This window comes from Oncorhynchus clarkii, chromosome 23 (assembly GCF_045791955.1).
Source record: "Oncorhynchus clarkii lewisi isolate Uvic-CL-2024 chromosome 23, UVic_Ocla_1.0, whole genome shotgun sequence".
NCBI lineage: Eukaryota > Metazoa > Chordata > Actinopteri > Salmoniformes > Salmonidae > Oncorhynchus > Oncorhynchus clarkii.
This window is the reverse complement of record NC_092169.1, coordinates 936,584-953,714: the sequence shown is the minus strand read 5'-3', so window position 1 is coordinate 953,714 and position 17,131 is coordinate 936,584. Positions and strand designations below refer to the sequence as shown.

Genomic DNA, 17,131 nt, shown 5'->3' with positions numbered 1-17,131 from the left:
AAATTAGACTAACTATTCTAATTTTTGCAAACAGGAAAGGGCAGAGTGATTTCTGCTTAGTGCACCATTAATTCAGCTTCACATTATTTACATGCAACAATGAGCATGTTCTACTGTTAAAAAATGACTGAGTACATTATGCCCCTCCACAAGATTGGAATGTGTGTAAACCGTAAAACCCAGATTGTGCTTCTGACTCGGAACACATACACACTCACGTACAAGTTCACTGTGGAATGCACACACGAACACTGAGCTGTAAGGCATCAGTGTACCTGTGTTACAGTCACAATGTAGCTGTCAGATAAGTCACAGGAGTGTGTGTGTGTGTGTGTGTGTGTGTGTGTGTGTGTGTGTGTGTGTGTGTGTGTGTGTGTGTGTGTGTGTGTGTGTGTGTGTGTGCCTGTTTGTGTGCCTGTGTGTGTGCGTCCTCTCACCATCAGTGACAAAGCTGTAGTCCTTGCCACTCAAGGTCATCTCCATGGAGCTGTCTCTCCTGAGGCTTCCTGATTGGCTCTGTGAAGCCACCTGGAGCTCTTTCTCTAGAAGCAGGCGCACCACCTAAGCACACACAGCAATTGCACATATAACATAAAGATCATTCACCCACAGCGATCATACACTCAGTGAACATACACAGAAAAAAAAACATCAAAAAGCACTTACTGTAACAGCTAAAAACACAGAATGCTGTCCGTAAAGGTTTAGACACGGGTGTTTAGAGACTCATTATGCCAGTGAAGTCATGTGAGGAAAAAGCTAGATTTGTTATGTTACTAGTTATTGTCCTGGAATAGGCTTTATATACATATTGCATTCGGAAAGTATTCCGAATTTATTACATTTTTATACATTGGCAAAAATGTATAAAAACCTGTTTTTGCTTTGTCATTATTCCTATCCTATACCTCACAACTATTTTAAGTGACATTTAAAAGGCTGTCAATAGTGTAACACAAAATTCATATGAACACCACAACCCTTCACTTGACCTCTGCACAAAGTTTTCAAGCATACACAGCTTCTGACACCTGCTTTGGTATAGCCGTAGATTTGTTGTACTTCCAACAATATGTGACTCGTTTCAGGAAACGAGGCGTAAGTCGCACGTCACTACTTCTTCACAGGAGAGGCATTTGAATGTAAACTTTTTTTCGTAATGCGTTTTTTGGCCTAAATGCCTTCTGGAACAACTTTCATGTGCCTTAATAACAAATTTGTATGCTGTCTGTAAATACAAATACCATCTGGTTTAGCCACAGAAAAATACAGGAACCGTCCAGCTAGCCATGATTGGCTGAGATAATGGATGGGATGGACATGCCGAGAGATGAGTTCAGATTGGTCTGCCATATAGCACGCTTCTGTCTATAACATGGGCTTGTCAGTATGTGTAGGTAATCCTTTTTAACGCTGATTATTTTTTAAAGATATCATGTAGTACAACTGCAAAAGTGTTGCTCTCCATGGTGAACCCAAGAGCAGACTCAGATGAGGACACTGGGATGAGGTAAGCAAGATATTTATTGAAACACAGGGGAGAGATGGCGAGAAGCGTCCTTCCTAACTATATTGATGGAGAGGAAGGAAACCGCTCAGGGAGTTTAATGGCTGTGATAGAAAAAAACTGAGGATGGATCAATACTAACCTGCATGACAGAGTGAAATAAGGACGCCTGTACAGAATAAAACATATTCCAAAACATGTATCCTGTTTGCAATAAGGCACTATGTAATACTGCAACAAATGTGTCAAATAAATACATGTTTTCGTCTTGGTAAGCAACTCCAGTGTATATTTGGCCTTGTGCTTTAGGTTATTGTCCTGCTGAAAGGTGAATGTCTCCCAGTGTCTGTTGGAAAACAGACTGAACCAGATTTTCCTCTAGGATTTTGCCTGTGCTTAGCTCTATTCCATTTATTTTTATCCTAAACTCCCTAGTCGTTTCAGGTTAAGCATTTTTAAGGTTAGGGTTAAGTTAAGGAATTAACTCAAATCTTAAGGTTAGGCATTAACCCCAAATATGAATGTACGGGTTAAGGTTTGGGATAGGCTTAAAAAAATTCTTAGAGCTGGGGTTGGCCTATTTTTAGATTCTTAGAGCTGGGCTATTTTCCTGAATTTCCACCTGACTGACGTGCCCAAAGTAAACTGCCTGTTACTCAGGCCCAGAAGCCAGGATATGCATATTATTGGTAGCATCGGATAGAAAACACTTTGAAGTTTCTAAAAATTTTAATATAATGTCATAGACTATAATAGAATTGATATGGCAGGTGAAAATCCAAAGAAAAACCAACTAGATTTTTTCATTTTCTTAGGTCCCAGGCTCTTATAATGGAAAGCTATGGGTCCTATGTAATTTTGGCTTCCAGATTGCAATTCTTATGGCTTCCACTAAATGCCAACAGTCTTTATTCAAGGTTTCAGGCTTGTTAGTTCAAAACCTAGCAAGATTTTGGAGTTTCTGTGAAAAGACCACTGGAACAATATCAGTCTTTCGGTGAGGAAGAGGGCGCGCACTTACTAATTTTACTTTCCTATTGAACATACAACTTTCCGTATGAAATATTATAGTTTATTTACATTTTAGGTTACCTGAGGATTAAATAGAAATGTTGTTTGACTTGTTTGGACGAAGTTTAGCGGTAGCTTTTTGGATTCTTTGTCTGCATGTTGAATAAGTGGATTACTGAAATCGATGGCGCCAACTAAACAGACTTTTTGGGATATAAAGAAGGATTTTATCTAACAAAACTACCATTCATGCTGTAGCTGGGACCCTTGGGATTGCAAACAGAGGAAGATTTTCAAAAGTAAGTGATTATTTAATCGCTATTTGTGATTTTGTGAAGCCTGTGCTGGTTAAAAAATATGTTGATGTGGGGCGGCGTCCTCAGACAATCCCATGGTATGCTTTCGATGTAAAGCCTATTGTAAATTGGACAACGCAGTTAGATTAACAAGAATTTAAGCTTTTAAACTATATATGATACGTTCATGAATGTTTAATATTACGAATATTTATTTGAATTGCGCGCCCTCCAATTTCACCGGATGTTGTCGACTGGTGTCTATCCCTAAGAAGTTTAAATTAAAAGAAAATCTGGAGAAAAAAAAACATTTTATCACTGGATTTGAACTTGCAACCTTTGGAATCTGAGGCAGATGCTTACGCCCAGCCGCCATAACTGTCCACAACACTGAAACCTTCTTGAAGGTAACAATGCTCACTGTTGCCTCTAGTGGCCGGTTTCCACATCATCTCCCAAAATCCTCAGACTTGGATGGACGTTGAATACTGACTTGTATCACGAGTGACCTGTCTGATTGACTCAGCGGGATGAATACTTTTATAGTCAAGATATTTTCCATTAAAGATTAAGGTATTAGAATTTGTCTTCCACTCTGCCATTACAGATTATTGAGCGTAGATCGTTGCAAAAAAATGACAAATCCATTTTAATCCCACTTTGTAACATGACAAAATGTGGAAAAAGTGCCATTTTAGTCAGAAGACACTCTTATCCAAAACAACTTACAGTAATGATTGCATACATTTTCAGACTTGGGAATCGAAGCCACAACCCTGGCTTTGCAAGCACCATGCTCAACCAACTGAGCTACATGTGACACTAAGTGCCACAAGGCTATAACACCCTGCCAGCCACCAAGTATTGGGGATGAGGGGAAATGGTAAACTAAAACACCACACAAGCCACCAAGCGAATATAGTGAAGAAGACCGTTTCACAACGTAAACCCCTTAAGTAAAATACATGATATTGAAATTAGGCTGTTATATTTGGAAGTGAACAAATATAAAACTACTTTGTTTCAGAATTTTAAAAAAAGAGTCCAATATCTCCTTTGTGAGATCCGTGACATTTGTAAAGGCCAGTAGCCTGAGTCAGGTTGAGGAATTCGTCTTTAACCTGAAATAGCCAAAAGAATATTTCCTAAAGATGGAAGAGCAGCTAATGGAGAATGATTTTCTAAAATACATGGTGAGAAATTAAATGTTTCATTGGTGTGAGTTGATGTAAAAAGGGCTTTATATAAACAAATTTGATTGAAATTGGCGTGTTGCTTATAAAGTACATATTTTGTGTTCTATCCAGAACCTTGACAAACGGCCTCATGTCAACGATGAATATGAAAGGAAACAAAAGGAAGAGGGTATTTGAGGTCTCCAACCTTTGCAGCATAATTATAGGTACAGTGGAGACCAAATGATGACATTTTACATGACATTTGAATACCTTCTCTAGCCATTTTCCCCTTTTGCAGCAGGTGTGAGTCTTTGCGAATCAAAGGCTACATTGTCAGAAATACTACAGGCGATGTCAACCTGCCTGAAACATGCACCTGATTGCAAGAGGGGCAGTGGGAGGACCAATGACAAAGGAGATAAAATAGTAATTAAGAAGTTAAAAGCATTAAAGCCTTTACCGACAGTGACCTTTACTGGTCATTTGAATTTATCATGTGTGTTTCCAGAAGCCTGTGCCAGAAATGACTTTTTGGGGCTTTTTATTTTTTAAATGGCTTCTACATCTACAGTATTTTATGGTGCATAGCATTTTCTTTTCAAGTGTAATAAAATGTGATCGTTTTATTTACTTTGCATAACAGTTTTTACATAGACAAAGGTTTACACAATGCTCTTCCAAGTTACTGCTCTAATTGTGGTTACTGCTCTAATAAATTACAATTTTGTGGATTGATGGTAATCCTTGTTGAATTCATGGTGTGTTTTGGTCAAATCAGATCACAATGTTTTCTTAACCTCACTCCAATATTTAAATGTAGTTGATTATTAGTTGTGTATAGTTTTCAAACTAGTACTGAAATTAAAAAATAACTGTTGGATGTCTTTATGAGTTGGTGAATAAAGGTTGAAAGCTCATTGATCAATGTCTCAACCAAATATTACCCATATTTCCACGATGAAATGACGGTGTGCCCAGTGGGCAGTGTTACCTGAGCGTCTAGGATCCGGACCACAGGGTTGTGGAGTCTCTTGACATGTTTAGATGTGGCTATGTTAGACAGGGCTGCCTCTGTCCCATTCAGGGTGGTCTGGGACCCAAAGCCCCTCTCCAACATCAGACCCTGAGTACTGGGGGCCAGAGAAGTCTTACTGTCCCTCAGAGAATCTGCATGGGAGAGAAAGGACTCAGAAGGGCTTTTCACACTAATGAGCCGTATCGAGCCGAGCCAAGCCAAACCAAGCAGTACTGAGCTGGTCTGGTTACTCATCCACCACAGTTGCTGAAAACGTGCTGAAAAAGACTATGTAAAAAGAAAATGTCCAGCCCAGCACAGTTTGGTTCGGTTTGACACGATAGTCTGAAAAGGGTAATATAGAAGTTGTTACTGGTTATACAGCACCAGATGGTGGGTGGCTTTTTGAACTCCCTCTCCAACATCATAACCTATACTGCCAAAGAACAAAAGTGTTTAAGTCAATTCTTCAATGTCATACCCCGGGTACTGGGAGGCCGCGAGCTCTTATTGTCCCTCAGAGAACCTTGCATGGAAAAGAGGGTAGAGGGAGAAACAGACAGACAAGGTCTGTCAGAGAGTGTATGACAGAGAGAGAACTGTGACAATGAGAGAGTATGTAGCGTATAGTTGGGTGGGGATGTATTTTATTGTAATAGGTTCTACGTACTTTTGGGCTGTGAGACGATGAGCTCCACCTCATCAGGGCTGCTCTGGAGGATGGCTGCTGCATTGGTGAATGTCACGCCCTGCAGACTGATCTTATTCAGAGAGATCAGACGACCACCTACATCAAATCAAATGTATTTGTCACATACACATGGTTAGCAAATGTTAATGTGAGTGTAGCGAAATGCTTGTGCTTCTAGTTCCGACAATGCAGTAATAACCAACGAGTAATCTAACCTAACAATTCCAAAACTACTACCTTATACACACAAGTGTAAAGGGATAAAGAATATGTACATAAAGATATACAGTGGGAAAAAAGTATTTAGTCAGCCACCAATTGTGCAAGTTCTCCCACTTAAAAAGATGAGAGGCCTGTAATTTTCATCATAGGTACACTTCAACTATGACAGACAAAATTAGAGGAAAAAAATCCAGAAAATCACATTGTTTGAAAATTATGGTGGAAAATAAGTATTTGGTCACCTACAAACAAGCAAGATTTCTGGCTCTCACAGACCTGTAACTTCTTCTTTAAGAGGCTCCTCTGTCCTCCACTTGTTACCTGTATTAATGGCACCTGTTTGAACTTGTTATCAGTATAAAAGACACCTGTCCACAACCTCAAACAGTCACACTCCAAACTCCACTATGGCAGAGACCAAAGAGCTGTCAAAGGACACCAGAAACAAAATTGTAGACCTGCACCAGGCTTGGAAGACTGAATCTGCAATAGGTAAGCAGCTTGGTTTGAAGAAATCAACTGTGCAATTATTAGGAAATGGAAGACATACAAGACCACTAATAATCTCATTCGATCTGGGGCAAGATCGCACCCCGTGTGGAAAAACGGTGTGGAAAAATCCCAGAACCACACGGGGGAACCTAGTGAATGACCTGCAGAGAACTGGGACCAAAGTAACAAAGCCTACCATCAGTAACACACTACGCCGCCAGGGACTCAAATCCTGCAGTGCCAGACGTGTCCCCCTGCTTAAGCCAGTACATGTCCAGGCCCGTCTGAAGTTTGCTAGAGAGCATTTGGATGATCCAGAACAAGATTGGGCAAATGTCATATGGTCCGATGAAACCAAAATAGAACTTTTTGGTAAAAACTCAACTCTTAAAGTGGCTAGTGATATATTTTCCATCAATTTCCATCAATTCCCATTATTAAAGTGGCTGGAGTCCTCACCTGGTATGGAGGAGGTTGTGGAGGGGGCCTCTGAGAAGCCCTCAGAGTCCTGTTTCTGTAGCGAGGCATTGGAGATGATTCTGGGGATGGGCTCTGGAGTACTGGAACACAAAAACAGTCATGGGTTTACATAGATAATTAGTATAATAATAAACTATCTGATGGAAATAATTCTGGAGTACTAGAACACAACGACACACTTTTTCCCAAGCCTCTGTAACAGTATAAGTTTAGACCATCCCCTCGCCCATACCCTCTGCACACATCAACAACAGTCACCCACGAAGCATCGTTACCCATCGCTCCACAAAAGCCGCGGCCCTTGCAGAGCAAGGGGAACTACTACTTCAAGGTCTCAGAGCAAGTGACGTCATCGATTGAAACGCTATTTAGCGCGCACCGCTAACTAAGCTAGCCGTTTCACATCCGTTACACCTCCTATTAAGCAGGTCCACTCCCATTGGCCACAGTTTAACAAGCAACCTTATTGGTCAAAACTTAAACTTAAAAGTAAACTAACCTATTCACTTATACATTAAATAAATATTTATTCAAAATAAATATTTATCAACATTATAATTTAGGAGCAATTCAATCACCTTTTAAATCTAATACCAATTAATTATAACAAATAAACTCACTACTTGGTTTTAACAAGGGTATTGCAGTAGTTAGTCCACAATATGGAAGAGTGTACAGAATATAAATTTTCCAAAACATGCATCCCGTTTGCAATAAGGCAACAAAGTAAAACTGCCAAAAAATTGGCAAAGAAATTAACTTTATATCCTGAATACAAACCGTTATGTTTGGGGCAAATTCAACACAACACGTCACTGAGTCCAACTGTTTGTATTTTCAAGCACGGTGCTGGCTGCTCAGGTTATGGGTATGCTTGTCATCAGCAAGGCTAAGGGACTTGTTATAATAAAAAGAAAACAAATAGAGTTAAGCACTGGAAAAATCATTAAGGAAACCCTGGTTCAGTCTGCTTTCCAACAGACACTGGCAGACAAATTCACCTTTCAGCAGGACAATAACCTAAAACCAAGATGACTTTGAATGTTCCTGAGTCGCCTAGTTACAGTTTTGACTTAAATCAGCTTGGAAATCTATAGCAAGACTTGAAAATAGCTGTCTAGTAATGATCAACAACCAACTTGACAGAGCTTGAAGAATATTAAACAGAATAATGTGCAAATATTGTACAATCCAGGTGTGCAAAGCTCTTAGAGACTTACCCAGAAGGACTTACAGCTGTAATCGCTGCCAATGGTAATTCTAACTGTCACGAACCTCGCCGAGGATGGTGCCTCTTCCTGTTCGGGCGGTGCTCGACGGTCGTCGTCGCCGGCCTATTAGCTGCCATCGATTCCCTTTCCGTTTGTTTTGGGTTATTGGTTAATTGGGTACACCTGTTTTGTATTAGGATTTGTTTGTAGGGTATTTAAGGGCACTAGGCCCGCTGGGTATTTGTGCGGGCTTGTTTTTGTTACTCTGTGTTTTGTTGGTGTGATTTATTATTGTATTTATTCTCCGGACTGTTTAGTCCTGTAGTTGTTTTGGACTAGCAACGTATTTACGCCCTGTGTGTTGGCGTGACTGTTTTTGTTGCGCTGGGGAATAAATCTGAGGAAAACGACCTAACCTGCTCTCTGCGCCTGATTCCACCCACCACACCTAGTAGATCGTAACAGAAGCCCGCACCAATTGAAATGGAGTCAGCAGGAGCAGCGACCACTCCTCTCCCCACTATGGAGGAGCGCGTTCATCACCATACAGCTGTCCTCCATCGGATTGGTACCGCGATGGACCAGATGATGGAGAGGATGGAACGATGGGAGAGGAGTGGTCTCCCGACATCTACCCCAGCTCCCCCACTCCCGACACCACCTACTCCACCTACATCGTCCTCTGGGTCCGGCGCACTACGTCTCTCCCCCCCGAGGGAGTACGATGGAGCGGCTGCTGGGTGCCAGGGATTTTTGCTCCAGCTGGAGCTCTACCTGGCTACCGTGCGTCCGGCTCCCTCGGGTGAGGAGAGTGTGAGCCTCCTCGTCTCCTGTTTAACGGGCAGGGCCCTGGACTGGGCTAACGCAGTATGGAACAGTCCAGACTCAGCTCGGGACAACTACCTGGAGTTCACCCGCCGTTTCCGAGCAGTGTTCGATCATCCACCAGAGGGTAAAGCGGCGGGTGAGCGACTGTTCCACCTCAGACAGGAGACGAGGAGCGCGCAGGACTTCGCGTTGGAGTTTAGGACCCTAGCTGCTGGTGCTGGGTGGAATGACAGGGCCCTGATGGACCATTACCGGTGTAGTCTCCGGGAGGACGTCCGCCGGGAGCTGGCTTGCAGGGACACAACTCTCTCCCTGGATGAACTAATAGACATGTCTATTCGATTGGACAACCTGCTAGCTGCCCGCGGGCGTTCAGAAGGGGTCCTGTTAATTCCACCGTCCAGCTCTCCCACTCCCACTCCGATGGAGTTGGGAGGAGCTGCATCTAGGGGGATCAGAGGGGGCTCCTCCTGCTCCTATTGTGGACGGAGAGGACACACTTCGGACCGGTGTTGGAGGAGTCCCTCTGGGAGTCGAGATGGTCGGCAGAGCGCTCCTCGGCCACCCCAGGTGAGTAAGCACCAAACTCACCCAGAGCTCCCTGTTGGTCACATGTTTTTGTTAGTTTTTTTCCCTGCATTTTTCCCCTCTCTTCAGCATAAGGCGCTAGTCGATTCAGGCGCAGCTGTGAGTTTTATGGATCGTGGACTCGCCCGTAAATTGGGTATTCCGTTAGTGCAGATAGACCCACCTGTCCCCGTGCACTCCTTAGATAGCCGACCGCTAGGGTCAGGGCTGGTCAGGGAGGCCACGATTCCGCTGGACATGGTAACGCAGGGGAATCATAGGGAGAGGATCAGTTTCTACCTTATTGATTCACCTGGGTTTCCGGTGGTGTTGGGGGTTCCCTGGCTGGCTATTCACAATCCCCTTATTTCCTGGAAACAGGGGGCTCTTAAGGGGTGGTCAGACGAGTGTTCAGAGAGGTGTTTAGGAGTTTCCATCGGTGCCACGACGGTGGAGAGTCCAGACCAGGTTTCCACCGTGCGCATTCCCCCCGAATATGCCGATTTGGCTATCGCTTTTAGTAAGAGGAAAGCGACCAAATTACCACCCCATCGACGGTGGGATTGCGTGATAAACCTCCTGGAGAACGCTGCACTTCCCCGGAGTCATGTGTACCCACTGTCACAGGAGGAGACGCTGGCTATGGAAACATATGTCACGGAAGCTCTGAGACAGGGGTACATTCGGCCCTCCATGTCACCCGTCTCCTCGAGTTTCTTTTTTGTGAGGAAAAAGGAGGGAGGTCTGCGTCCGTGCATTGATTATCGAGGTCTCAATTCGATCACAGTGGGTTTTAGTTATCCGCTACCTCTCATCGCTACGGCGGTGGAATCATTCCACGGAGCGCGTTTCTTCACAAAACTGGACCTCAGGAGCGCGTATAATCTGGTGCGTATTCGGGGAGGAGACGAGTGGAAAACAGCGTTTAGTACCACATCAGGCCACTATGAGTACCTCGTCATGCCGTATGGGTTGAAAAATGCTCCAGCCGTCTTTCAATCCTTTGTAGATGAGATTCTCAGGGACTTGCACGGGCAGGGTGTGGTAGTCTATATTGATGACATCTTGATTTATTCTGCCACACGCGCCGCGCATGTTTCCCTGGTGCGCAAGGTTCTTGGGCGACTGCTGGAGCATGACCTATACGTCAAGGCTGAGAAATGTGTGTTTTCCAAACCAGCCGTTTCCTTCTTGGGTTATCGCATTTCCAGCTCGGGGATGATGATGGAGTGTGACCGCGTTAACGCCGTGCGTAATTGGCCGACTCCGACCACGGTAAAGGAGGTGCAGCGGTTTTTAGGGTTTGCCAATTACTACCGGAGGTTTATCCGGGGTTTTGGCCAAGTAGCGGCGCCCATTACCTCACTGCTGAAGGGAGGGCCGGTGCGTTTGCGGTGGTCAGCAGAGGCTGATGGAGCCTTCAACCAGTTGAAGGCACTGTTCACTGGGGCTCCCGTGTTGGCGCATCCGGACCCTTCGTTAGCATTCATAGTGGAGGTGGATGCGTCCGAGGCTGGGGTTGGAGCCGTGCTGTCTCAGCGCTCGGGTACGCCACCGAAGCTCCGTCCCTGCGCTTTCTTTTCTAAGAAGCTGGGTCCGGCAGAGCGGAACTATGATGTGGGGGACCGGGAGTTACTAGCTATGGTAAAGGCCCTGAAGGTGTGGAGACACTGGCTAGAGGGGGCTAAACACCCTTTTCTCATCTGGACTGATCACCGTAATCTGGAGTATATTCGTGCAGCGAGGAGACTGAATCCGCGCCAGGCTAGGTGGGCCATGTTCTTTACACGTTTTAGATTTACGATCTCTTACAGACCAGGTTCCCTCAACACTAAGGCCGACGCGCTGTCCCGTCTCTATGACACCGAGGACCGGTCTATCGAACCCACTCCCATCCTTCCTGCTTCTCGGCTGGTGGCCCCAGTGGTATGGGAGGTGGACGCGGACATCGAGCGGGCGTTGAGGGTTGAACCTGCGCCTGCACAGTGTCCGACTGGCAGAAGTTACGTACCGCTTGGTGTTCGTGATAAGTTGATTCGGTGGGCTCACACACTACCGTCTGCGGGTCATCCGGGGATCGATAGGACAGTGCGGGGTCTTAGAGGGAAATACTGGTGGCCCACCTTAGCTAGGGATGTGAGGCTCTATGTCTCTTCCTGTTCGGTATGCGCCCAGAGTAAGGCTCCTAGGCACCTTCCTAGAGGGAAGTTACAGCCCCTCCCGATTCCACAACGGCCATGGTCCCATCTCTCGGTAGATTTCCTTACTGATCTTCCCCCTTCTCAGGGGAACACTACCGTTCTGGTCGTTGTGGATCGGTTCTCTAAGTCCTGCCGTCTCCTTCCATTGCCTGGTCTCCCTACGGCCCTACAGACTGCAGAGGCTCTTTTTACCCACGTCTTCCGGCACTATGGGGTCCCAGAGGATATCGTCTCCGATCGGGGTCCCCAGTTCACATCTCGGGTTTGGAAGGCGTTTATGGAGCGTCTGGGGATCTCGGTCAGCCTTACCTCTGGTTATCACCCCGAAAGTAATGGGCAGGTGGAGAGAGTAAACCAGGAAGTGGGCAGGTTTCTGAGGTCGTATTGCCAGGACCGGCCAGGAGAATGGGCAAGGTACGTCCCATGGGCAGAGTTAGCCCAGAATTCTCTTCGGCATTCGTCCACGAATATGTCGCCATTCGAATGTGTACTGGGTTACCAGCCGGTCCTGGCTCCGTGGCATCAGAGTCAGACCGAGGCTCCTGCGGTGGAGGAGTGGGTACAGCGCTCTAGAGAGACCTGGCGGGCAGTCCAGGATTCTCTCAGGCAGGCCAGTGAACGGCAGAAGAGAGACGCTGACCGCCACCGCAGTGAGGCCCCGGTGTTCGCACCAGGGGACAGGGTCTGGCTCTCGACCCGAAACCTGTTCCTCCGCCTGCCCTGCCGGAAGCTGGGGCCGCAGTGTGTGGGGCCATTTAAAGTCCTGAGGAGGATAAACGAGGTGTGTTATAGATTGCAACTTCCCTCTTATTATCGTATTAACCCCTCGTTTCATGTGTCTCTCCTCAGGCCGGTGGTAGCTGGTCCCCTACAAGACGGTGAGGTACCGGAGGTCCCTCCACCCCCTCTGGACATCGAGGGGTCCCCGGCGTACACAGTACGAGCTATTCTGGACTCGAGACGCCGGGTGAGGGGCCTGCAGTACCTCGTGGACTGGGAGGGGTACGGTCCGGAGGAGAGGTGCTGGGTACCGGGGAGGGACATTTTAGATCCTTCCCTCTTGAGGGATTTCCATCGCCTCCACCCGGATCGCCCTGCGCCTCGTCCTCCGGGTCGTCCTCGAGGCCGGGGTCGGCGCGCTGCGGGAGCCGCGCGTCAGGGGGGGGGTACTGTCACGAACCTCGCCGAGGATGGTGCCTCTTCCTGTTCGGGCGGTGCTCGACGGTCGTCGTCGCCGGCCTATTAGCTGCCATCGATTCCCTTTCCGTTTGTTTTGGGTTATTGGTTAATTGGGTACACCTGTTTTGTATTAGGATTTGTTTGTAGGGTATTTAAGGGCACTAGGCCCGCTGGGTATTTGTGCGGGCTTGTTTTTGTTACTCTGTGTTTTGTTGGTGTGATTTATTATTGTATTTATTCTCCGGACTGTTTAGTCCTGTAGTTGTTTTGGACTAGCAACGTATTTACGCCCTGTGTGTTGGCGTGACTGTTTTTGTTGCGCTGGGGAATAAATCTGAGGAAAACGACCTAACCTGCTCTCTGCGCCTGATTCCACCCACCACACCTAGTAGATCGTAACACTAACACGTATTTACTCAGGGGGTTGAATGATTATCTAATCAAGATATATTAGTGTTTTACTTTTCATAAATGTTTTACAAATGTTAAAATGTAGTTTTTTTAAAAGACGTTTAAAACTATTTTAATTCCACTATAACACAACATAAAGTGGAAAAAGTCAAGGGGTGTGAATACTTTCTGAAGGCACTGTATGCGGATTATAATAAATGTACAATATTTGAAGGGGGTAGATGTCAAATCTGTTTTTTTAGATCAATGGTTTATTATATGTTCAGGGCAAGCATCAGACAATATATATATTATCTCAGTGCCTGTGTGGTCCAGCAGTTACTGCTGCGCACGTGCCAGAGTAGGCATGGGTTTGAATCTGGCCCACTACTTACCTTTACATTTTTGGAGGAACTAGTACCTTTCCTAGTTACTCTCCTTGGGTTTTACTTGAAATTTCAAGTAATTTCTGAAGGAAGTAACTTACATTTGACCAAATCTCTTCAGTTGCATAAGATTTACAATGGCTACGGAAAGTATTCAGACCCCTTGAGTTTTTTCCCGTTTTGTTAAGTTACAGCCCTATTCTAAAACTAATTAATTAGTTATTTTTCTCATCAATATAATAATGACAAGGCCAAACAGGTTTTTAGAAATTGGTGCTAATTTACTGAAAATATAAAACTGAAATATCACATTTACATAAGTATTCAGATCCTTTACTCAGTACTTTGTTGAAGCACTGTTGGCTGCGATTACAGCATTGAGTCTTCTTGGGTATCATGCTACAAGCTTCGCACAAATGTATTTGGGGAGTTTCTCCCTTTCTTCTGTGCAGATCCTCTCAACCTCTGTCAGGTTGGACGGGGAGCGTTGCTGGACAGCTATTTTCAGGTTTCTCCAGAGACGTTCAATCCAGGCTCTGGCTGGGCCACTCAAGAACATTCAGAGACTTGTCCTGAAGCCACTTCTGCGCTGTCATGCCTGTGTGCTTAGGGTCATTGTCATGTTGGAAGGTGAACCTTCACCCCAGTCTGAGGTCCTGAGCGCCCTGGAGCAGGTTTTCATCAAGGATATCTGTACTTTGTTAAGTTAATATTTTCCTTGATCCTGTCTAGTCTCCCAGTCCCTGCCTCTAAAAAACATCCCCACAGCATGATGCTGCCACCTCCATGCTACACTTTAGGGATGGTGCCAGATTTCTTCAAGATGTGACGCTTGGCATTCATGCCAAAGAGTTGAATCTTGGTTTCATCAGACCAGAGAATCTTGTTTCTCATGGTCTGAAAGTCTTTATGTGCATTTTGGCAAATGCCAAGAGGTTTGCCGTGCCTTTTACTGAGGAGTGGCTTCCATCTGCAGAGATGCTTTCCTTCTGACAGTATCTCCCATCTCCACAGAGGAACTCTGGAGCTCTGTCAGAGTGACAATTGGGTTCTTGTTCACCTCCCTGACCAAGGCCCTTCTCCCCCGATTGCTCATTTTGGCCGGGCCGCCAGCTCTAGGAAGAGTCTTGGTAGTTCAAACCTTCTTCCATTTAAGAATAATGGAGGCTACTGTGTTCTTGAGGATGTTCAATGCTGCAGAAATGTTTTGGTACCCTTCCCCAGATCTGTGCCTCGACACAATCCTGTCTCAGAGCTCTACGGATAATTCCTTCAACCTCATGGCTTGGTTTTTGCTCTGACATGCACTGTCAACTGTGGGACCTTATATAGACAGGTGTATGCCTTTCCAAATCATGTCCAATCAATTGAATTTACTGCAGGTGGAATCCAATCAAGTTGTAGAAACATCTCAAGGATGATCAATGGAAATAGGATACACCTGAGTCTCATAGCAAAGGGTCTGAATACTTGTGTAGATAAGGTATTTGTGTCTTTTGTTTTTAATTCATTTGCAAAAATGTCTAAAAACCTGCTTTTGCTTTGCCATTATTGGGTATTCTGTCTAGATTGCTCAGGATTTGTATTTATTTAATCCATTTTAGAATAAGGCTTTAAAGTAACAAAATGTGGAAAACATCAAGCGGTCTGAATACTTTTCGACGGCACTGTATATTATTATATCATTGCTGTCGGAGGAAAACCACCTAACCAAATGTTGTGATTTTCATTTTTTTTTACATGAACCGATACTATTGGTTCCCTTTTATGTCTGTATGAACGTTTCACAACCTCTTCACCAATTCAATGTATTCAAAATAGCTTCTCATAAAAACTCTTAAGTCCAATAGCTCTCCAAGTTGTCCATCAAACCCAGTTTTATCTCCACCAAGGCTCTTGACGTGAAGCGCACTTCAATTTGTTCTTGGGTTCTCAGCCAGACGCGATCAGAGGTATGTTGGACTTTAATGAACTTCTGCCTTTGTAATATTATATGTTTCTGGAGTAAGAAATGTATTTCTAAGATACAATTCTGCTGCTGAAATGGTGTTTTGTGGACAAGTGCAAATTAAAGGGCTAAGTAGCTAACTAGCTAGATAGTTAACTAGTTTAGGCTGACCCAGATTCTGACAGAAAAAGTTTAATATCCATTTTTTATATTGCCACATAATCTCTGTTTTTTGGCTAAATAAAGCGTGCACAGATTCATCAAATATGTGTGACAGTGGGAAACTAGCTATCACATTAGGATGCCACTAAAAAAACTGGCTAAGCTATCTAGCTAGCTGCCGTGTCAACCATGTAGTTAACTAACGTTAGCTAGACCATTGGGTCAGTCCACCACAGCATCCTCACATTGCTCTCTCTCACTCTCTGTGTATGTGTGTGTATGTTTGTTTAAATGTCATTCTGTTTTTTTTTTTCAGCCCAATTTTGTGTTATCCAATTGTTAGTAGCTACTATCTTGTCTCATCGCTATGGGAGAGACGAAGGTTGAAAGTCATGCGTCCTCCGATACACAACCCAACCAAGCCGCACTGCTTCTTAACACAGTGTGCATCCAACCCGGAAGCCAGCCGTGTCGGAGGAAACACTGTGCACCTGGCAACCTTGGTTAGCACGCACTGCGCCCGGCCCACCACAGGAGTCACTGGTGCGCGATGAGACAAGGATATCCCTACCGGCGAAACCCTCCCTAACCCAGACGATGCTAGGCCAATTATGCGTCGCCCCACGGGGCGGCCGGTTACGACAGAGCCTGGGCGCGAACCCAGAGTCTCTGGTGGCCCTTAACCACTGCGCCACCCGGGAGGCCCGTCATTTTGTTTTTATGACAAGGTCAATAAGCCCCTTTGCCATACAGTCAGTGTATCATCTCCATAAGCTTTTGGTGCCATATACTAGACATCTAGTTTTTCTGTGTCTTTTTATTTACAGCTTGTAGCGACACAACCAAGGGGGATGAGAATGGGCCAGACAAGAAATTAAAATACCTTTCAAAGTGGAAAAGAGCGGTAAGAAGGAGGATGGAGGGTAAATCCAGTTTTGTCTAGAAGGGACACAGCTTTTGTCAAAAATTTATTTTTTTGTGAGAACTAATATTGCAGTTATATCATTGCATATGTCATTTTCTCTTAGGCCACCCATATACATTTTAGTAATTTAACAGACACACTTAATAACCTCTTGGATTTAGGGGGCGCTATTTAAATTTTTGGATGAAAAACGTTCCCGTTTTAAACAAGATATTTTGTCACGAAAAGAGGCTTGACTATGCATATAATTGACAGCTTTGGAAAGAAGACACTCTGACGTTTCCAAAGCTGCAGATATTGTCTGTGAGTGCCACAGAACTGATGTTACAGGCGAAACCCAGATAAAAATCCAACCAGGAAGTGCCACATTTATTTAAACCACCTCATGCCAATGACTCCTTATATGGCTGTGAATGAGCTACGAATGAGCTTACGTTTTCCA

The 17,131-nt window shown here is 44.8% G+C and overlaps 1 protein-coding gene across 1 annotated transcript in view; it reads right to left on the bottom strand.

Moving 5' to 3' along the window:
• LOC139381965 (tyrosine-protein phosphatase non-receptor type 13-like) overlaps positions 1-17,131 on the bottom strand; it is a 96,751-nt gene that overhangs the window by 55,497 nt on the left and 24,123 nt on the right. Inside the window, 4 exon segments of the mRNA XM_071125849.1 lie at positions 438-561; positions 4,984-5,159; positions 5,678-5,794; positions 6,872-6,972. Coding sequence (XP_070981950.1) covers positions 438-561; positions 4,984-5,159; positions 5,678-5,794; positions 6,872-6,972 — 518 coding nt within the window.